Source organism: Nomascus leucogenys, chromosome 21 (assembly GCF_006542625.1).
Source record: "Nomascus leucogenys isolate Asia chromosome 21, Asia_NLE_v1, whole genome shotgun sequence".
Classification (NCBI taxonomy): Eukaryota; Metazoa; Chordata; class Mammalia; order Primates; family Hylobatidae; genus Nomascus; species Nomascus leucogenys.
Genome location: NC_044401.1, coordinates 51,620,669 through 51,642,987, shown reverse-complemented (window position 1 = coordinate 51,642,987; position 22,319 = coordinate 51,620,669). Strand labels below are relative to the sequence as shown.

Here is a 22,319-nt window from a genome sequence, read left to right as displayed (position 1 = left end):
TTCAGGCAGAGGGGGCAGCGTGCCAAGGCCTATTGGGTGTGGGGAGGAAGCACTCTTGGCATGTTCCAGAAACAGAAAGAAAGTCTCTGGGGTTGGAGCCTTCTTGCTACTGTGAACACATGACGTTACCTTAGAGATTTAGGCACACGGTGGGGACATCCCCTCTTCTGCCCCCTGCAAGTGTGGGACAGTGGCTAACAGAGCAGGCTTGGGAGCCAGTCCCCCGGGTTCTGGCCCTGGTCCAGTGCTCCCCAGCAGTACAGCCTTGTCTGTGCCTCAGCTTCCCTCTTTGTAAGATGGGGCTTGTCATGACATCTGCTTCTTAGGGCTGTGTGGGGATTAAGGAAATAAATCATCTCAGAGTGCCCAGAACAATAGTGGGACCAAGGAGAAGCGCAGTAAACGTGGTCACGTCATTATTACTCCTGGGACAAAGGCCATGCCAGCAACAATGTGGCTGTGCCAGCTTCCCAGGGAGATCTTTGTGGCCATCAGGGTCATGGGTCTGAGGGCGGGGATGTGTGGGCAGGGCTGCTGGGTGTAAAGGCAGGACCTGCCCCCCAGCCCTTGACACCCAGCCTCTCCGCTGCAGATGTGGATGAGTGTGCGATGGGCACGCACACCTGCCAGGCGGGCTTCTTGTGCCAGAACACCAAGGGCTCCTTCTACTGCCAGGCCCGGCAGCGCTGCATGGATGGCTTCCTGCAGGATCCTGAAGGCAACTGTGTGGGTGAGCGGGGGCTGCAGGGCTGGGGATCACCAGCCTAGGGCTCTACTGGAGGCATTGTGGGGGTTTTGAGGGCTTTAGAGACCAGGGAGGCCGGCTTGCTGCTCCATTCCTCTGCCAGCCCCCTTGTCCCTACCTGTGAATGGGCGTGTCAAGTGTTCAACCCTGGGGGCACCACTGTCCCCAAAGTATAGCTGCTCCTATTACCTTGAGCTGTGAAACCTTGGCTGAGTTATTATTCAGTGGCCTCTGTGAAGCTATCTGTGGGGTTGGACTGGATGTGAATGAGTATCCAGTTTTTTAACCAGTCAGCAGCGGCTATGTGATAGATCAGGACCTGGCACATACATCTACACACATCCAGGAAGAACTGCAACACCAATGTCCCCACACGGTACTGCATGTGACACCCACTGAAATTTCCCATTTTCAGAGAATGCTAGTGAGACCTCCTAGAGTGATTCCATGCTGTACTCGAGGGTTGAGACTTAACAGTTTTACAGATGCCAGCCTAGTCCCCAAGTGGGTCTGAGATTCTACCCGCTCTGCACCCCCCATCAACTCCTTCCAAAAAAGGGTTTGCTAACTTAGTCTCTGTGCCTCCAAAACTTCTTGTTAATGTGCTGTACTTCCCCGGCACCTAGACCCCTGGCACGTGGTTGGTGTAGTTATCCTAGCACTCAGCCTCGATCCTGCCCTGCCTCCAGCTGCTCTGTTGGGCAGATGTGAGAGGGCATGGGGCCAGCCATCAGGTGCTTGGGTTCTGGGAGATGTATCCCTTGGGTAGTGGGGCACAGGGGTGGGACAGTCTGGCCCTGCAGCTCTGAACAGGGCTGGTCTGGAGCCCAGGACCAACCCCCTCCCAGTGTGGCCCTGGGAGGGGCTGGGGCCTGGGAGGACGCCATGCCAGGCTCCTGTCACCTACACCTGCCTCTGCAGACATCAACGAGTGCACGTCACTGTCCGAGCCATGTCGGCCAGGCTTCAGCTGCATCAACACAGTGGGCTCCTACACGTGCCAGAGGAACCCGCTGATCTGCGCGCGAGGCTACCACGCCAGCGATGATGGGGCCAAGTGTGTGGGTAAGGCCAGCTGTCTCTGCCCTGCCAGCCAGCCCGGCCTGCCCGCCTCCCCACCCGTGGGAGGTGTGTGTGGAGGGAGCCCCAGGCCTCAATGTACCTTGCTCACCCCCCACAGACGTGAATGAGTGTGAGACGGGTGTGCACCGCTGCAGTGAGGGCCAGGTGTGCCACAACCTCCCCGGCTCCTACCGCTGTGACTGCAAAGCTGGCTTTCAGCGGGACGCCTTCGGCCGGGGCTGCATCGGTAGGTAGGCTGGTGGCCAGGACCCCTGGGGAACACCTGGCTGGGCCCCTGCCCTCTGTGCACTCCACCTCCCCATGCCCAGCACCTCCACTGCCTGAGTGGGGCCCACCTGCTGGAGCCCCCAAGGTCGCCTTCCAGCTGGCCTCATCCTCCTGCTGGGCCTGCCAGGGCCTGGCTCTGGCCCCCGCCCCCACATTCTCAGTCCCTCCTGTCTCATCCCTGTGGCTCTGCCCCTCTTACTCTGGTCTTTCCTGCTTCCCTTGGTCTCTGTCACCATCTCTTCTTGTCTCTTGCTTTGCCTGTGTCTGTCCCTCTGGCCTCTTCCTCTCGCCTTCCTCCAACACCCTTGCTGCCTCCCCGCCACCTGGTCTCTTTGCCTCTCGCTTTCCCTGTCCTGGCCTCTCCCTGTTTTTCCTTCTGGGTCCCTCTCCCACTTAGCCTTCCCTTAGGCCCTGGATGGCCCTTGGGGGTGCAGGGAGCTGGCTTTAGGGCCACCCACTCTGTGCCTGCTGCCTGCCCTCCCACAGACGTGAATGAGTGCTGGGCCTCGCCAGGCCGCCTGTGCCAGCACACGTGTGAGAACACACTCGGCTCCTACCGCTGTTCCTGCGCCTCCGGGTTCCTGCTAGCAGCGGACGGCAAGCACTGTGAAGGTACGCTGGCCCTCATCTCTGACCCTATGCCGCCTGGTATCTGCAGTGGGCAGACCCACCGAGGAAGGCCCAGGGCCTTCCCCGACCCTTCACCCTCACACCTTCACCCTCATACCTTCACCCATGCTGGTCCTTCCCTCCTCTTCTGTCTGCCCTAACCGTCTCTGGCCTCCACTCTCACCTTCCTCCTGTTGTTTTCTGCCCTGAATTCCCCTGCTGAGGTCCTGGGGCCCCAGCTTCCTCAGTCCAGAGAGGCTGGGTCTCTGTGTCATCTGTACTTACAAATAGGGTATCTGAGGCATCCAAGGTCCGTGTACCCACCTGTGCGGGATGCACCTGTGGCTGAGGGAGGGGCTGTAACATTATTCCCATATGTGTTCATGGTGCTGTTTGCCCCAGCTCAGTGGGGACTGGAGTGGAGTAAGGCCACCAGGCTGCTCAGTGAGGGGGCGAGGGGCCAAGCCAGAGGGCCATGGAGTCTCGGCCCCATTTACCTGGCATGGTCTTTCCCAGCCCCTCCCCAGCCTGGAGGCAATTTCCTCATTTTCTCCTGGTGAGGTGAGTTGGCTGAGACCTCTGGGAGTCTCAGCCTCAGGGAGAGGAACCATGGATCCCTTCCCAGTCACCAGGGAACCGTGGATCCCTTCCCAGTCACCAGGCCTGGCAGGAGAGCTGGCCCTTGCATGGGTCAACCCCAGTCCAGGCCGGGGAGCTTGGTGGGACTGGCTGTCAGACAGCATTTGGATGGCCTCTCCAAGGCAGACTTGGGCCCTGCCATGACTGCCTGCTGGTGTCCCTGCAGACGTGAATGAGTGTGAGGCCCAGCGCTGCAGCCAGGAGTGTGCCAACATCTACGGCTCCTACCAGTGCTACTGCCGCCAGGGCTACCAGCTGGCTGAGGATGGGCACACCTGCACAGGTACCTCTCCCCTGTCCAAGGGCCCCCTTCCAGAGAGGCATTCCTTTCCCTTGTGCCAGGCTCCCCGAGGGTCCCTCCTGGGCCATGGACACAGAAAGGTTTTAGCATCAGATCTGAGTTCAAGCCCTAGCCCTGCAGTTTCCTGGCTGTGTGACCTTGAGCAGATTGCCTCTCCACTCAGACCTCAGGCTCCTCCTCTGTAAAATGGGAAGAAGGGTCCCGACTTCAGGGGGATGAAGAACTAAGTTTACATAGGTGCCCACGACTGGCATCTGATTGTCCCCTCAGCTGGTAGCAGTAGTCACGGAGCAGCCCTAGGGCATAAGCACTGGAGTGGGAGGCCTGTTTTGCTTCGTGGCCTTGGGCAACTCTCTTCTACTCTCTCAGTCCTTGTCTTCATTTAAGAAATGGGCCCCTAAGCTCTATGGCTGTGACAGGGACAGGCTGACTGTCAGTGGCTGGGCTCTGTGGGTGGACGAGGTTCACCAGGGGCTGAACCTCTCTCTGACAGACATCGACGAGTGTGCTCAAGGCGCCGGCATCCTCTGCACCTTCCGCTGTCTCAACGTGCCAGGGAGCTACCAGTGTGCATGCCCTGAGCAGGGCTATACCATGACGGCCAACGGGAGGTCCTGCAAGGGTAAGCAAGTCCCCCCACATGCCCCTGCCTCCATCAGGGCCTTGGGCAGGCTCCAAGCAGGCACAGAAAAGCTCACACAGCTTGCATGCACTTGGAGCCCCCACACCCAGTGAATAAATGCAGGATGGCCAATACTACCAGTGGTCATGTTAACTGAGGTTGTGCCTGGGATGAAGAACGTGACAATCTTGCTGCTGCTCAATCCAGCTTAGAATCTTCCAGGCTTGTGCTCACCTCTGGACCCTGCCCTGAGAGTGGAACAGGGATACTATGGGGTGGTTCTACGGAAGCACGAAGCCTGCCCAGTGAGGAGACTGCAGAAGAGCCGCAGGGGTCCCAGGCAGTGTCCCGAGTCTCTGCAGTGTTATGCAGGGACAAGGGGATCAGGCAGGTCTGTGGAACCAGAGAGTAGGGCGGGATCCTGGGGAGTAGGGAAGGGTGTCATGGGGAGGCTTATCCCAACCCTGGTGCAGAAAGGCATTCTCCTCATCAGAGCTGTTGCAGAGCTGGGAGGGGCTGCACAATGGTAGGGTGCCCCACTTCCCTGCTATTGAGGATGTACAAGAGCTGGGCAGTCACCCGTGGAATTTGCAAGAGAGGGGACTGTGTCCCTGGATAGAGACCATGTTCTGTAGTATTTAATGTTCCTCCTCTACTAGAGAGTCATAATTCTAAGTCCAGTGCCATTTGCCACCAGATTCTGGGCCTGGTAAGCCACCAGGGCAAGGTGAGGGGCCAGGATGCAGAAGGAGTCATTGCCCCAGGAGAACCAACCACTCAGCCCCTTGGCCCCTTGGCCCCTTGGCCCCTCGCTCCCTAGGCCCCTCGGTCCCTTGGTGCCGCAGAGCTCAGACCTCCTCCTGACTTCAGTGGCCAGGTGTTCCCCACACATGGAGCTGAGAACCTGGAGTTCCCTGGGGTGCAGCTTTCAGGGTGTGACCAGGGTCCTGGCCCAGCCTTGGGCATCTTCTTGGCCCACAAAAGCAGAGGGGTCAGAGTTAGCTCCCAGAAGGGTTTGGAGTTAGCCCAGCACGGTGCAGGCTGGTGGTTGCTACCTGTCAGTGGATCCTGAGATCAAGTCAGTAGACTTCAGCCAGCTGTCTGTATTCTCCTTTCCATTAGCATAGAACAGAAAGCAGCATAGGGCAGGGTGGAGTGGCGTGGCATGGGGCAGGTCAGAGTGCATTGTGCCCCTAGGTTCCAGCCCTTATGTGTGTACCTAGTCCCAATGCACAAGGGGTGCTTTGTGTGGGTGGATGCAAACATGTCAGAGTCATAAGTTAGAAGACCGTGAGAAGACCCTATAAATCACTGACTGGGAGGCCTGCTGGGCCCACAGAAGCTGGCTTAGGTCTTGCTGGCTGCAAAGCCCTCTTCTTTTTAATTAAAAAAAGTCAGTATGGACTCCGTAAAAGGTAAGGATTCTGTTCACCATGTGCTCAGCTCGGCAGGAAATATGACTTTATCCTTCTGGATTGTGATTTCACATGTGACACCAAGGCCCTTTTCCTCCTGGTGGCAGAACACACGTGTGGCCACTTCAAGGAAGCCCTATCAGACACTGCAGTGACATTTGCTTTTGGAGGAGTTTCAGGATGCAAACCTGTCTACATTGAGGACAGACTGTCCCTGGCTCTTTATTTTCTGACCCACACCAAGCACCTTGGGGGTGCTCGGGACACCTGGATGCCCACATGTGCCTGGCTGGCCACTAAAGAGGGCTTCCCGTGTCCTGGCATACGCCCATCGTGGGTACACCTGACCCCAGCGCTTCTCTCCTGCCCGGGCTTGCCTGCCACCCCGTCTCTGCGTCCTCTTCTTGGGGTGGCTGCCCCTCTGCCCCAACGACTTGCTCTGTGTTGAAGAACTGGCGAGGCCAGGTCCCCTCTGCAGGCCCCCAGTGTGCCACCAGCCCCACCAGGAGGTTGGGGCAAGGTAGAGCCCCACACCTGCACATCTGCCGCCCTCGCTTCCTCTCCAGACCTTCCTTCTGGAAGAGCCTTCTGACTCACATGGTGGGCGAGGGCACAGTGGGGGCTGCCGGCTCCCTGGCCTCATCCGTTTCACAGGTCACTCCATGTAGCCACTTCTGCAGCTCCTGACCTTCAGAGCTAAGAGGCTGTCCTCTTCTCCTGTTCTGGCTTGGGCCAAACCCTGAGGTCTCTTGGCTCAAACAGGGTGCCGGGAGGCTGGCTTGGGGGAAAGAATGTGTTGGATAATGTCTCCGTTAGCCTTTAGCCTCTCTCCAATAGTTAAAAAAAAAAAGGACAGGAAAATCTGAAGGAATTTAGACTCAGCCCTCTCCCCTGGTATGCACACTCCATGAAGGTAGGGCCCTATCTGTCTGGCTCACCAGCATCTAGAGCAATGCCCAGCGCATAGTAGATGCTCATTGGACATTTGACCCCATGACTGAGCTGAGAGGGAACCACTGCTCATGTTTGCATTCATTTCCCTCCAGTCTTTCCCTAAGCAGATATAAACACACACACACACACACACCCCACTGCGGAAAGTCGCCCTGAGTCCCGCTCGCTTCTGTGGAGTAAGAGCCCATCTCTGCATGCCACTCGATGGGGCAGGCCAGCTTTGAGCAGCACTCTTGGTCTTGCCCCTGAGCTGTTGTGGGCTTCTGGGCCTCAGGTCCTTCAGAAGCCCTTGGAAGCCTCTCTTCTGGGGCTGCATTTTGTAGGACTCCCCTGTTTCGTCCTTTTTGCTCTGTCACCCACTTTTGCACATCTGTATTGTGGCTGACCCTGGCTGTCTCTGATGAGGCTGCGATGGCAGCCCTAGATACGGGGCCTAGTCCAGCTCCCACGTTAGCCCGCACTCTCCAGGGGCCTGGTGGCACCGATGGCCGAGGCCCTGGGGCGTTAGGGAAGACCTGCGACTGACCGCCTCCCGCGAGCTTGGTGAGGCCAGGCTGCAGCCGCTCACCCTTCTCAGCCCTTCCCTTCTGGGCATCTCCATCAGCAGCAGCCCAGAGCCAAAGCAAAAAGCTCCCAAGTCCTTCCTGCCCCACCCACATAAGCTCCAGGGTCACTGGAGCGGGCCACCCGGGGCATAGGCCGAGGAGCAGGAGGAGGCCCTCTCCATGTGGAGTCCACTAGCGAATAATCAGCAGCCCGGGACCACCCAGTTGGGCTCTACCCTGCCTGGCCTCTTGCCATGTTTTCTCCCACTCACCTCCGCGCCACCCTGGGGCCCATTTTACGGAGGGAGGGAAGTGAGGCCCGGAGAGGTAAACAGATGTAAGCTGACCCCCCTACAAGAGAGCCTGGTGGCCAAAAGCCCAGAGTCTGAGGCGGGCCAGGGGTATTGAGTCCTGGCCTTGCCCTGGCATCTGTGTGACCCTGGGCACATTTGTGGACACCTGCACCTGCCCCGTGGGGTTGGCGTGGGTGCAGAGTCCCTCAGGCATCACAGGGATGTCAGGCGGTAAACTCTGGAGGCAGGCTGACTGTTGGTATTATTACTGTTATGTTGTTGTTATTGTTAGGAGTCAGCTTGGCATCATGATTGGATCCCAGATTTTGGCATCAGGCATGCCTGGCTTGCTGTCCTGCTTGCTGCTGTGTGACCTTGAGCAAGGCTTTGCCCCTCTCTGAGCCTCCACACCCTCCTCTGTCTGAGGAAGCCAGTGACCCTCGCTGCACAGAGCTGGTGTTAGGACTTTGTGAGGAGAAATTCCTAAATGCTGTCAATATGGAGGATTGGAAAACAAAAACTGAAGCCCTCTGTGGTTGTCCCTGGAAGACCCCCTGCCCCTACCCCACGGGACTTCCCGGAGTCCTCCTGAGGTGGCCCTCTCTGGGCTGAGCAGCTCATCCTCAAAGTTCCTCAAGAACCCATTTCTAAGACCTTTTGTCCTCCAGGGTGCCTGTGGGTTACACACACACACACACACACACACACACACACACACACCCCTACCCCACCCCTGCTTCTCTGAGCTTTTGTGAACAGTATCTATTCATATGTCTGTTGACTTTTATATGTGTATGTTTCTTTGTCCCAAATGGGCCTTCTGTGTGTTTGTTTCTGTGCACCTGTGTGGGTGTGTGTGTGCTCACGTGTGTGCTGAACCTATGTGCCTGTTGGAATTGCACATGTATGTTTGCTTCTGAATGTACAGGAAGCGTGAGCACATCTGTTGCTCATGGGGGACATTCACTCATAGCTCTGCGTCTCGGAGTCGGGACTTGCAAGTGATGGGTCTTGGACTTCTGTCCAGCAAGAAGTATTGAGCGCTGCTCCATGCAGGCACTCCACTGGGCACTGGGGACACCATGGGAATGAGAAAGACAAACACCCCTACCCTCCTGGAGCCCAGGTTGAGGGGGGATGGTAGAAACATACAAAACATGCAGCCATACAAAACAGCCTTGGTGTGTTGCAGAGCGTGATGAGCCATAGGAGGATGATAAAATGGGTGGGATGGAGGGTGATGGGGCAGGAGAACCACTGTAGAGTGGTCAGGGAGGCCATCCCGGAGGGGGTGACTCAAGATCTGAAAGTTAAAAGATGAGAAGTTGCCAGCAGTAGGAAAAGCTGGGGATAGCGTTCTGGTAGCAGCAAAGGCCCTGGGGTAGGATAAGGGTCAGGCTATTGGGGCAGCCCAAGGTTGTCCAGCAGGACTGTGGCCTCTGTGGAAGAGCAGGGGCTTAGAGAGGCCAGAGAGCCTTGCACTGTGTGGCTCGACGTCCAAGGGAGGGAGTTGGGCTTTATTCTGGAGCGCAAGAAGCCTTGGGAGGGCATGACATGAGGTGATTGACACTTTAGAGCCAGGCCCCCTGCTGCAGGGTGCCGAGCAGGTGAGATGGGGCATGTGTGTGCAGGGAGGCACGTGGGCTGTTCTCACAGGTCCGGCTGCCATGGGGCCCAGGCCTTTCATGCAGGCTGGAGAGTTTCAGGCTGGGCTCCCCAGCTGTGGGGACCCTGCCATTGCCCCTCTTTTCCCCCAGACCTGGATGAGTGTGCACTGGGTACCCACAACTGTTCCGAGGCTGAGACCTGCCACAACATCCAGGGTAGCTTCCGCTGCCTGCGCTTCGAGTGTCCTCCCAACTATGTCCAAGTCTCCAAAACGTGAGTGTCCCTACCCCAGTCCCAGTCCCAGGGAGCCTGTCCTGGTCCTGTGCTATCCAGGGGAGAGGCTGAGAGATGAGCATCTACCTTGACCACCTCCCTCTCTTCCCAGCCCCTGACTGCTGGGTCTGCGGGCTAGGTGACCAAAACAAATATAAGTACCTTGTAGAGAGTTCAGGGTTGAGAGAAAGAAGGGGAAAAGACACACAGAAGACACCAGCCCTCTTCCTCATACACACACATAGTAGTTACTGCTGTGTGACCAGTTATCCCAACCAACATTTAGCACCGTAATACAACAGATACTTACTCTTTGTCACGCAGTGTCTGAGGGCTAGGAGCCTGGGAGTGGTGTAGCTAGGTGGTCTGGCTCAGGGTCTCAGGGGCTGCCTGTCCGGGCTGCGGGGTCCTGCCACCGCTCGTGTGGCTCTGGGCAGGAGGCCTCAGCTCCGCATCACATGAGCCCCTCCACAAGGCTGCTTGTGACATGACACTCCCCAGCTCAGGGTATCAGGAGTGCGAGCGACAGCCCCTTAACTGCACTTAACCTCAGAACTGACAGACCGCTACTCTGCCACCAGCCACACGGCCCGGCACTTGGGAGGGACACTGGGTGCACTGGGAAGAAGGGAGAAGGGAGGAGGAAGGGAAGGGGAGAGGGAAAAGGAAGGAGAAAGGAAGAATGGGAGGATGGCAGGAGGGAGGAAGAAAGGAGCATGGGGACAGGTAAGAGCTGTTAACGAGCCTGGCCAGTGCCATGCTAAACTCACCCATTCCAGTGACCCTGTGAAGCTTTTATTAACCTCATCTCGCTGGCAAGGAAACTGAGACTCAGGGGACGTAAGGGGACTTACCTGAGGCTTCCAAGCCATTAGGGAGAGAGCTGGCCCTTGATCCTGCCGCTGAGCTGTGCCATCTGTGTCCTTGTCTGGGGTTGGGGGGGTGGTGGGCGAGCCGTGGGTGACCCGGCCCATCCTTCCTGCAGGAAGTGCGAGCGCACCACGTGCCATGACTTCCTGGAGTGCCAGAACTCGCCGGCGCGCATCACGCACTACCAGCTCAACTTCCAGACGGGCCTCCTGGTGCCTGCGCATATCTTCCGCATTGGCCCCGCGCCAGCCTTCACGGGGGACACCATCGCCCTGAACATCATCAAGGGCAACGAGGAGGGCTACTTTGGCACGCGCAGGCTCAACGCCTACACGGGCGTGGTCTACCTGCAGCGGGCCGTGCTGGAGCCCCGGGACTTTGCCCTGGACGTGGAAATGAAGCTCTGGCGGCAGGGCTCCGTCACCACCTTTCTGGCCAAGATGCACATCTTCTTCACCACCTTTGCCCTGTGAGGTGCCAGCACGGGCCACCTGCGGGTGCGGCGCAGCCCAGGGCTCATACTGCGTGGGAGGGACTGGGTCACTATTGTGGTTTTTACTATAACTTTGTAAATTAACTTAATTTTGCTGACTTGACTCCTGTGGGCTTCTGGACCCCTCCTCTGCCCCACAGGAGGAAGTTCCATGGCAGGTGGTGCGTTCCCATGCAGGCACCAAGTAGAAGCTTGCAGGGTGGGCCACGGCCGTGGCGGGTGCCCTGTGGGTGATGACCTGAGGACCAGAGACACGTGACCACGTTGAGGCTCTTGGACTCCTCTGGATGACCCGTCCCCAAAGTTGACATTCCATTTCATGTTCCACTGTGATTCTTTTCTTTTTTAAAAAATCATTTTAAAGTTTTTTGTTTAATTATAAAGTAGTACATATACATTATAAAAAAAAAGTTCAACTAGTATGAAAGGGTTATAAAGTAACAGAGGAAAACGCCTCTTAGTCCCTTTACTTTTGTAAAGTGTTTAGAGTTTGACAACGTTGTCCAGATGTCACAGGGCTCTATGGCCTGGCCAGCATGTCAGTTCATTGATGAAGACCTTGATGTCCTTCTCAAATAATGAGCCCCAAACCTGAAGTTCACTTTGGGCTGAGGGCACCCCAGTGTGAGCAGTCACTGACCGGGCCCTTTATTCTGCTTTTACCACTTCAGCTTTCCCTCCTCCTTCCTCCTCCATCTTCCCTCCTCCCTCCTCCATCTTCCCTCCTCCCTCCTCTGCCTTCCCCAGATGAAGACCTCCACTGATGGCCTGTCACTTGGATGTCGTCCAGAACTTGTCCTGGCCCCTGTTGCTGAGCTGTCAGGTCAGGCAGTAGACCTGGGCAGGAGCCTGAAGGAACCTGGGAAACTGAGGTCCTGAGAGCGGAAGGGATGTGCCCCCAGCCCACAGCGAGCATCAGAGCAGGTGTCAGGACCCAGCTCTGAGGACCCTGCTCGGGCTCCCTGGCTCTAGAGTTAAATATAGGGGACGACAGCCAGCACTTTTAAAATGATGTAGAATAGAGCAGATGAGATGTGAGTGCTTCACACCCTGTAAAGAGAAGAACTGCTTCACCAAACCACAGTGCATGTGGCATGTGCACCTATGCGTGGGCACGCTAGCCCTGGCTTTTGGTAGAAAGTGTTTCTCACTGTGGGTGGAGGGAAGCAGGCCTGTCGGGGCACACTGGGGAGCACACGCCCTGTGTGAAGGGGGCGGCTACACTTGGCTCCAGCAAGGCCGCCTTCTGGGCACGTGGCCCGGGATGGCCAGATGTTCTCATTCCTCAACACAAGCTCTCCCAGTGTTAAGAGGTGGCGACTGGTTCAGGCTTCTAAAGAACAGGTGTTTGGGAGCCTCTTGCCGGAAGCCTGCGGTGGGGGCGCTCTGTCCCTGCTCCTCGCCGGCCCCCATCCCCAAGGTGCAGCAGAAGCCAGGTCTTCCCTGTCCCTGGCCGGGCTGTCTCTGTTCCTTCTATTTTGCTGATTTTCAGAAAAACTAGATCCAGCACCTTTGTGGTGCACAGTCCCCACCAGCGGGAACCAGTAGGCGACAGGCTCCATTCAAGAGGACAGGCAGCTTAGGGACACCCCTGGCTGGCAGCAGCCATTCCTACTTCTACCCAGCCCCGGTTACTCCTTCTGGGACCTCAGGCAAGTGACTTCGCCTCCCCTCACTGGTCTCCCCTGTGAACGGGGGCTCCAGCTGTTCTTCCTGCACAGGCCATCGAGCCAATAAAATGAACTTGGCACCCAGCGCATCCATACGGAGGCTCTTGGAGAACAACTTCTCTTCGGACCTTAGAGTTTCTAAGGTGATTCTAGAATTCCATGCCGGCACGTTTGGCAAACTGCAGCTTCAGGGAATAGCCCCTACGAGACTACTCTCACTGCAGACCAAGAACTGCACACCAGAAACAAGCTCAGGCATCCCCAGGACCACCCTCACGTCTGAGCAATGGGCTACAGATTTGGGGGTCCTTACATCCACCCTCAGCCTTATTAATTCACTTGCGTGACTCAGACAGTTTATGGTGAAAGGAAGCAGGTTAAAGTCATTGATGAATTCTAGAGCAGAGTCCAGGAGAGCCCAGTCACAGAGCTCCCGTGTCTTCAGGATGCAGCACACAGAATAGAGCTGAACAGGGCACTTTTGGGGTTCAGGTGTGTCTGGGAGCTTGATCACTTGGCTATCAGTGTGGCCGGCCCTAAGTCTCCAGTCCCTTGCAGAGCTCAGAACTGAGGCAGAAAAGCCCCTGGAAATGCTGGTACTCCAGTGCCAGCCAGGACGTTCTGGGGGCTGATAGCTCACCCTGCAGGCCACCCCTGGCCCCAGCCCCAGCCCCAGCCCCAGCGTTCTTGCAGTGGAATAGTCACGTTTGTCTGGGCAGCTCCTTTAGCATTGCCTGCTTCCTCCCTTGCTGCAGGGCTGCCTGTGCCTATGATGCATGTAAAGAACCACCGCATGCCGGCGTTAGCCCAGGGTTGGCTCCACCTGCTCTTCCACAGATGTCATTCTCCATCGTTGCTACATCCTGAGGAGGCTGGAACTCAGGGTTTCAATACATTTGCCATCACCGTCAACGTTATAACCTTACCAACAGTGCCAGGTAGGACCATATTGCAGTCTGGTGGATGTCACCTAAAAAGGAAGACCAGAGTCCCACTCAGTCAGAGCAGTTTATCTAGTCCATCACCACATCAGACCAGCAGATGTCCCCGAGGGTGAGGCCACTCAGGTTTGCAGGCTGCCATTCGACCTTGTCAAGTTCCAAAAGCAGAGGCGGCCTTGGTGTCACCCTTTCAGGCATCTAGTGTAGTTGAGCTGAGACGATGCCCTCCACGCCCCTCTTAAGGTAGTACTGTAATGTAGGATTCATGTAAAATTGGATTTCCCGGCTGGGCGCGGTGGCTCACGCCTGTAATCCCAGCACTTTGGGAGGCCGAGGTGGGCGGATCACCTGAGGTTGGGAGTTCAAGACCAGCCTGACCAACATGGAGAAACCCTGTCTCTACCAAAAATACAAAATTAGCTGGGCGTGGTGGCGCATGCCTATAATTCCAGCTACTCAGGAGGCTGAGGCAGGAGAACTGCTTGAACCAGGGAGGCAGAGGTTGTGGTGAGCTGAGATTGTGCCATTGCACTCCAGCCTGGGCAACAAGAGTGAAACTCCGTCTCAAAAAAAAAAAAAAAAAAAATGGATTTCCCTCACTGCATGACCCACGTATTGGTTCCTTTACCCTCAGCTCTGGTTCCTCCTTTTCTCCATTTGTATCCAGGTATTTCCACCTTTGGAAGGGCCATGAGTTTCGGCCATGCTGTTGGGCCGGATTGTCAGAAGCAACGCCAGCCTAGCAAGTGCCTCTCTGACAGTCCACTCCGGTTGGTGTAGGATGGGGCTTCACAGGTGTAGAACTAGTGGGCTGTGTCCACCACCAGGCAATATGCCTGCCCTCACTAGCAGCCCTGATTTTTCCGATGGGGTGAAGGCACCATCTGCTCCATCAGCCCTCAGGAGCTCTGGCATGAAGCTTTAGAGCTAGAGGTGCACCCTCCTGCCTAGGAGTCTGCTACCTCAGCACTTGCAGCTGCAGCCCTGGTCCTGGGGCCACTGCAGCAGATAGGAAAGGAGGAAGGCGAGGTGATGTGCAGAAGAAAAAAAAAAAGCAGTCTTACCAGCAACCTCCCTTCCCCAGTTCTCTTAGAAAAGGCATAGGAGGCCAGGCACAGTGGCTCATGCCTGTAATCCCAACAATTTGGGAGGCCAAGGCAGGTGGATCACTTGAGGTCAGGAGTTCGAGACCAGCCTGGCCAATATGGTGAAACCCCATCTCTACTAAAAATACAAAAAAAAATTTAGCCAGGTGTGGTGATGCATGTCTGTAATCCCAGCTACTTGGGAGGCTGAGGCAGGAGAATCACTTGAACCCAGGAGGTGGAGGTTGCAGTGCGCTGAGATCGTGTGACTGCACTCCAGCCTGGGTGACAGAGTGAGACTCAAAACAACAAAACAAAACAAAAACGGAAAAGAAAAGGTGTAGGACTCTATCTAGTGGGGACTCTCTCCTGGCCCCCTCTCATGTTTGGGGTGGACACACACTTGTGATGGCATGCAAGTCACTCTTTCCTGCCCCACCACCTCTGTTTTAGACAACCAGTATCCATTACATGTTCCGGTTCTCTATCCAACCTTACGCCAAGGATGAGAGTGCTGAGCCCCTTGTGGGACATTCAGGGCTGTAAAGTGTGTCCCTTGGTCCGGAGAAGTGTGAGTGGGCAGTGCAAATGTGTGCACTGTCTCCCATCGCCACGCTTTTATAGTACCTCGAGCGTCTGCCGCCAGGGAGGCAAAGCCCAGGCGAGAGTCAGTGTCTCGCCTTTCCCTGTCAGGGCCCTTTGGTGGCCTCCTGGGGCTTCTATGTTTGGTTTGTTTTGCCAGCTCAATGCAGGGCCTTCCCTCGTGGGACTCTGCCGCACAGCCATCAGCAGTCTCTGTCTCTCTGTCTGTTGGCAGACAGAACAGCTCTTATGAACTGTGCCTTGGGGGTGCAAGAGGAATGTGTCTAGGTTCATCTGCAGCCCCAGTGTCCACTCATTTCGTGGACAGGGGGCCACCCCAAGTGAGCACACCAGGACACCTACTTGCCAACCCAATCACTTCTTGATCCTGGAAGGGGGTTCCTTTGATGGGCATCAACATGTCCCACTTTACTGCACCCCTCAGATTCCCTGGGTGATTTGGCAGGGCCATGCTGCACATGGGTATCTCTTTAATAGGCCAGGTTTCCACTGCCCTCCTGCCTGACCATAGGGTCTGACAGGGTCACCCATGAATCAGTAAAAATACAAACAGACGACTGAACAGCACGCAGTCCCTCCCACTGAGCTAATTCATTTTCACCTTCTTCCATTGGAGGGCTGGCCTTCCAAACCGTGCTGTCCGCATACCTTGGAACCACCATCTATACACACTGGCCAGTCAAGAGCTCTCACAGAGCATCAGCCAAGTGACAGTAGGATCTGGCAGCCCCTCGGGTGGTTCTAAAGTTGGCCCTAGGGGAAAGCCTGTCTGCTCGTGACTACACCAAGTACCTCTCTGCATTCCCAGGCAGCACATTCCTGCACAAACCATTTCGATTTTATTAAGAAACTCTGGGGCCGGGCGTGGTGGTTCACACCTGTAACCAAGTCAGGTGGATCGCCTGAGCTCAGGAGTTTGCAACCAGCCCGGGCAACATGGCAGAAACCCATTTCTACAAAAAATCCAAAAATTAGCCAGGTATGGTGGTGCATGCCTGTAGTCCCAGGTACTCAGGAGGCTGAAGTGGGAGGATGGCCTGAGTCCAAGAGGCGGAGGTTGCAGTGAGCTGAGATGGCACCACTGTACTCCAGCCTGGGTGACAGAGCCTGACCTTGGCTCAAAAAAAAAAAAAAAAAGGAAATTCTGGGTGTTTCCCTCCCCATTAGGGTGTTTCTTTGACATCGTCCAGAACATTATGTGTATTTCAGATTTTTAGATTATTTTATAGCCTTCAATCATAAGGGTGGCCTCAGTCAAAATCCAATCATTGTCTCTCAAATGAAAATTTTCTAGTCCCAAATCCCAGTGGTCACCCCTGGGTGGCACTAACAGGCTTTTTCCATAAAGCCCCGTCTGTGTAAGGACTCCAGGGCTTTTGGGGGTAGTTTTATGGGAAGGAGTTGCAATATTCCTGGACGTGGAGTGTGATGCTGGTCTTCAATCACTATTGCCAGAAAGGCACGTTTACCTGCCTTCTATTTTACAGCAATCGGTGGGAGAAGCATTACCCAGCCAGACCATCTCTATCCCCAGCATATGCTCCGATAAAGCAGGTGCAGCCACTTCACAGAGAGTTTGTTCCAACATTCCAGTTTTCACCTAAGTATCCACCTTAATTCCATCAACCATCACATTTCTAAATCCTCCCCATTGAACGAGAGCCTCCGTTTGGGCTTCACTGACAGGGTTTGGAATCACAGAGCAGAGGCTCCCACAGACGGAGTCTGTTCTCCTCCCCCGGCCATTTTACCCACCATGTGTGTACGGCTTTGTGTCCCCAGCTAGCGGGTGGGCCAAGGGACTCAGGCCTTCTCCTGGTTAGATGGTGAGACCACTGCCTCAGGCAACTCGAGATCAGAATTCTCACTGTCATTTTAGGCCTCCCAGGTTTTAAAAATCCTCCAAACTAGAATGAATAAAGCAGATTTTTTAGGGCCTTTTCACACTGGGCAGCCGGCAGGGTCCATCCAGCTTCTGTGAGTGCAGCATTGAGACCATTGTTTTGTCCCCATCAATATCCACTTTATTCATCTTACTTCTTAACACCTTTTTAAAAGCTTCCACCCTGCTGGGATGAGTCCCTTGACTCTCTCCTCGGTCCTGCCCCTTTGTTTTGTCCATGGTCTTATGAAAACCTTTACTATCTGTTGTCTCGGCACACCTTTCCCCTCTTTGGAGGAGGCTCTGAGGCCAGTAGCTACACCTTGGGTCAATTGACTGTACCCTGGCCCAGCATCAGAATCTACCCCACACATTCCTTGGGTAGGGCCTCAGGCTACAGGCTGTGGTCCAGGGTGACCAGAACCTTGACTCAGCACCAGGGTCCCCTCCTACACTCACCCTTACTTACCTTTTAACCACTGCAGATAACAATAACCAAGGGATTTCATATTTTCCCTTTTTGTTGTTTCTTTGCATTTCCTTATACTCTAGTGAGCCAATTGCTTAGGAGTTGGATCCATCATTTCTAAATTCCATTGGTAACTTTTACCTTACAAAAAATTGATTGTATTGATTCTACCTGCAAGTGTATTTGAAAAAAAAAGAAAAAGACAAAAAATGGATTGCAGCACAGCCATCACCAGGAATGAAAGTTTCCTCAGCTCTTACCCTTTTACTCTTCCCAAACCACATGTTCCAGTGAGTCAGGGTTGGTCTAGAAAGTCCCAACTCTGACACCAACTGTAAGGAGTTCAGCAAATGATAGTTTAAGGAAGGAGTCCCCACCAGGCTGCCCTCACTTCAGGCACCAGCCGAGAGTGGGGTTTTCAGGATCACCCTCCCTTCGGACCAGTTGGTGACATAGTCAGAGGTCCCTGTAACCACCCTAAAGGTACAATCATTCACTAGAATGACTCAGAGAAAAGTATAGCACTCAGGAAAGTGCTATACTAGTGAAAGCATACAGATCCAAGCCAGCCAAGGGGAGAGACACAGAGGGCAAGGTCCGGGAAGGGTCCAAACATGGAGTTTCTGGTTGTCTCAGATGGTCTGACCTCCTCCCAGACATGGTGTATGATAATACACAAAAAGGATAAACAACCAAGTAAATTTATTTGAGCCTTTGGTATCCAGGGTTTTTACTGGAGCTCATTGGTGGTTGGGGCACAGATATTCCCCAGCACAAGGTGGCAGCACAATTGCTAAGGATGGCACCAGTGGTGGCCCGGGAACACTCACAGGGAATGCTGGTAGAGGGAATGCTGTGGCTGGGAATGCTGATGCAGGCATTGGAAAAATTTGAGGGAATGATGACTACAAAGACAGAGGAATTGGACTGCTGAGTTGCACTGCCCTGCAGAGGGATGAGAGAGTCTGAGCTGTGAGTTGGAGGTTGGCGGCTAAGTGGGAGGCAGAAAGCCTATGGCAGCTCACAAAGCTGCCTTTTCTCCTGAAGGAAAAGGGCAGGCAGAGCTGAGTGGCAGGCAGAAGACCTGATTGTGAATTTTCTGTTGAACATAATAAAAAAAAGTCCAGCTGGATGCAGTGAAAAGCGGGGAAGGGCATGCCAACCCAAGGGAACAGCATGTGCAAAGCTTCTGAAGTGAAGCCTGATCTGCCTGGAAGGACTGGATGAGGGACAAGGGTGGAGGGGATGGGGTGAGGCAGGGTCAGCAAGGCACCACGAGCGTCCACCTGGGCTCTAAGCAAATCCCCAGAGCACTGGGAGCAGCCGAAGCATGGGGCAGTGGTGACAGCCTTGGATCTGCATTTCCCCACACCCCTCTGGCTGTAGGCTGGAGAACGGATTACAAGGGAGGCCCTGCTGGAGCTGATCCCTCTGGGGATATGGGGATGCTATGGTGTGGGGTCCTGGGATGCCAGTCTTATCACTTGGGCTGCATCTCATGCCTGGGCCCCTCTCTTATCTCAGGGATAAGCCGGTGACTCACCCATCTCAGACTGGACAAGCCTGGCGGACCCATCTCAGCTAGAGCAGCGACATTCACATCCATGTTCATGATTTCTGCCCTCCCACATGTGCTCTTCTCTCCCGGCCCTAAGGAGGGGTGTGTGGAATGGAGCACAGGCCCCGAGGCCCCAGACACACTCATATGTGTTAGTCCCATATGGTCAGGGCAGCATCCAGTCCACCTGCTGGCCTCCCCTGCCAGGGCCTTCCTGTTGCCTGTGGGGCCCGCAACTGGGTCAGCCTGCCTGTTCTCTCTGGGCATGGCCAGCCTGGGACCAACTAGAGATGGGCACACCATGATGGGCAGGTCTGTGCGGCTGCCCCACCATCAGGGCATGCAGAGGGCAAGTGGGGAGTGCCTGGGGCCCCTGGCCTTGCTGTTGGGTTGGTTTTGGAGAGCTAGGGGATGAGGGCTGGCACTCACCCACACCACTGTCCCTGGGGGCTGTGTCAATATCCCCATCCCTGCCCCCCAGGCCTCCATCCTAACACCTTCATTGTGTATCTCTGTGCTGAAAATTGTTTAGAAAATGGGTACTGTGGTGCGGTGGGCATGTATTTTTTTTTAAATAAAATTTTAGTTTTAGAATAGTTTTTGACTTCTAGAAAATGTGCAAAGATAATTCTGAGTAGTCCCCCACCTAATTCCCTTTACTGTTAACACCTTATGTTACTATATGTGCACAGTGAGATATGTGTCAATCAATATTGATACATTCTTAACTAAAGTCCATACTTTATTTAGCTTTCATTTGCTTTTATTTAATGTCCTTTTTGTGTCCCAGGACCTCCTCTGGGATACACATTATGGTTTCTTAGACTAGCTCTGGGATTTTGTTTTTGTTTTGAGATGGGGGTGGTCTCTCTGTGTTGCCCAGGCTGATCTTGAACTCCTGGTCTCAAGCAATCTTCTCATTTTAGCCTCCCAAAGTGCTGGGACTACAGGTACATGCCGCTGTGCCTGGCTCTTGCCTTGGTTTTGACGATTTTGACAGTTGAGGAGGACTGGCCGGATACGTTGTAGGATGCCCACTACTGGGGTTTGTCTGATGCTTTTCTCATGATTAGACTGGGATTGTGGGTCTGGGTGTGTCCGGAATTGGTGGGTTCTTGGTCTCACTGACTTCAAGAATGAAGCCGCGGCGGACCCTCGCGGTGAGTGTTACAGTTCTAAAGGCGGCGTGTCCGGAGTTTGTTCCTTCTGACGTTCAGATGTGTTCGGAGTTTCTTCCTTCTGGTGGGTTCGTGGTCTCGCTGGCTCAGGAGTGAAGCTGCAGACCTTCGCGGTGAGTGTTACAGCTCTTAAGGCGGCACGTCTGGAGTTGTTCGTTCCTCCCGGTGGGCTCATGGTCTCGCTGGCTTCAGAAGTGAAGCTGCAGACCTTGGCGGTGAGTGTTACAGCTCATAAAAGCAGTGTGGACCCAAAGAGTGAGCAGTAGCAAGATTTATTGCAAAGAGCGAAAGAACAAAGCTTCCACAGCATGGAAGGGGACCCGAGCGGGTTGCCGCTGCTGGCTCGGGCAGCCTGGTTTTATTCTCTTATCTGGCCCCACCCACGTCCTGCTGATTGGTAGAGCCCAGTGGTCTGTTCTGACAGGGCGCTGATTGGTGCATTTACCATCCCTGAGCTAGACATAAAGGTTCTCCACGTCCCCATCAGATCAGTTAGATACAGAGTATCACACAAAGGTTCTCCAAGGCCTCACCAGAGCAGCTAGATACAGAGTGTCGATTGGTGCATCCACAAACCTCGAGCTAGACACAGGGTGCTGATTGGTGTGTTTACAATCCCTGAGCTAGACATAAAGGTTCTCCACATCTCCACCAGACTCAGGAGCCCAGCTGGCTTCACTCAGTGGATCCCGTACCGGGGCTGCAGGTGGAGCTGCCTGCCAGTCCCGCACCGTGCGCTTGCACTCCTCAGCCCTTGGGCGGTTGATGGGACTGGGCGCTGTGGAGCAGGGGGTGGCGCTCGTCGAGGAGGCTCGGGCCGCACAGGAGCCCATGGAGGGGGTGGGAGGCTCAGGCATGGCGGGCTGCAGGTCCCGAGCCCTGCCCTACGGGAAGGCAGCTAAGGTCCGGTGAGAAATCGAGTGCAGTGCCGGTGGGTCGGCACTGCTGGGGGACCCAGTACACCCTCCACAGCCGCTGGCCTGGGTGCTAAGCCCCTCATTGCCCGGGGCCGGCAAGGCCGGCCGGCTGCTCTGAGTGAGGGGCCCGCCAAGCCCACGCCCACCCGGAACTCCAGCTGGCCCGCAAGCGCCGCGCGCAGCCCCGGTTCCGGCTCGCGCCTCTCCCTCCACACCTCCCTGCAAGCTGAGGGAGCCGGCTTCCGCCTTGGCCAGCCCAGAAAGGGGCTCCCACAGTGCAGCGGTGGGCTGAAGGACTCCTCAAGTGCCACCAAAGTGGGAGCCCAGGCAGAGGAGGCACCGAGAGCAAGCGAGGGCCGTGAGGACTGCCAGCATGCTGTCACCTCTCATGGGGAGGAAGATCACAGAGGTAAGGTGCCCTGATCAGCACATCCAATGGAGGGCAGCTGCTGTCAACATGACGCATCCCCTGTGATGCTGGCGTTGCCCACCTGGCTGAGGTCGTGCTGGTTGGGTCTGTCCACTGTGAAGTTTCTCTTCCTCCCCATTCGCTGCAGCGTGCTCTTTGGTGCACAGATTTGCAGTTGCTTTGCAGCGTGGTGTTACGGATGCCACTCAGCTCCCTGATTGTGTAGTCAGCAGTGTTAAGTGTTCCTTCCTGTTAGAAGTCTTGTCTGTTGCTGGTGCCTGCTATGGAGTCCTCCGAGGGGTACCCCACACTTTCCCTGGGATCACGTGTCCAGGCTGCTCCCAGGTACACACCTCACAGACTGCTGCAGTGAAGGGGGCCCATTTGTGGACTTCCCTGGACATGCAACCAAGGAGCGAACTGCTGATTGTGGGTGTCTGTACTCCAGTTTTGATCCCATTTTATCAGGCTGCCCTCCAGAAAGCCTGTGCGTCCCCATCAATCATCCCACTTCCCGAGATGTGCCAAGTGGAGGGGCGTGCGGCGCTTGCTTGCCGGCTGTGCTGCCCACGGGCGCTAAGGGTTCTGCTTTCTCTGAGTCACTGAGCTACACCCAAAACCAGCATCCCATCCTGTGGGCTGTAGGCTCAAGTGGGTCATTGCTTGGCTTGGGCACAATATTTAGAAAAGGTTTGAGCCAACATGTCAACACTGAGGAATTTCACATGCCCTTTTAGGTTTAGGGCTTCTCTGGAAACCCCAAGCTGCTTCTTTCTTATGGTTCCCAAGGTAAATCTGTTCTTCTCAGCGTTTTTCATTTGGAAGACCCTGTGGACAGGACCTTATGGCTTCTGCAAAATAGACTGGGAGCATTGCAAAGCCCTTTCTCC

The 22,319-nt window shown here is 55.3% G+C and overlaps 1 protein-coding gene across 2 annotated transcripts in view; it reads left to right on the top strand.

Annotated features, from left to right (window-relative positions):
• Positions 1-11,171, top strand: part of FBLN2 (fibulin 2) — a 92,254-nt gene extending 81,083 nt beyond the window's left edge. For both annotated transcript variants that reach the window (XM_003265009.3, XM_030801798.1), the window contains 8 exons: positions 593-730; positions 1,667-1,810; positions 1,926-2,054; positions 2,582-2,707; positions 3,510-3,626; positions 4,138-4,266; positions 9,231-9,354; positions 10,340-11,171. In XM_003265009.3, the coding sequence (XP_003265057.2) occupies positions 593-730; positions 1,667-1,810; positions 1,926-2,054; positions 2,582-2,707; positions 3,510-3,626; positions 4,138-4,266; positions 9,231-9,354; positions 10,340-10,697 (1,265 nt within the window). In that variant the 3' untranslated portion in view covers positions 10,698-11,171. The remainder of the gene's footprint in view (positions 1-592; positions 731-1,666; positions 1,811-1,925; positions 2,055-2,581; positions 2,708-3,509; positions 3,627-4,137; positions 4,267-9,230; positions 9,355-10,339) is intronic.
• The last annotated feature ends 11,148 nt before the right edge of the window (positions 11,172-22,319 follow it).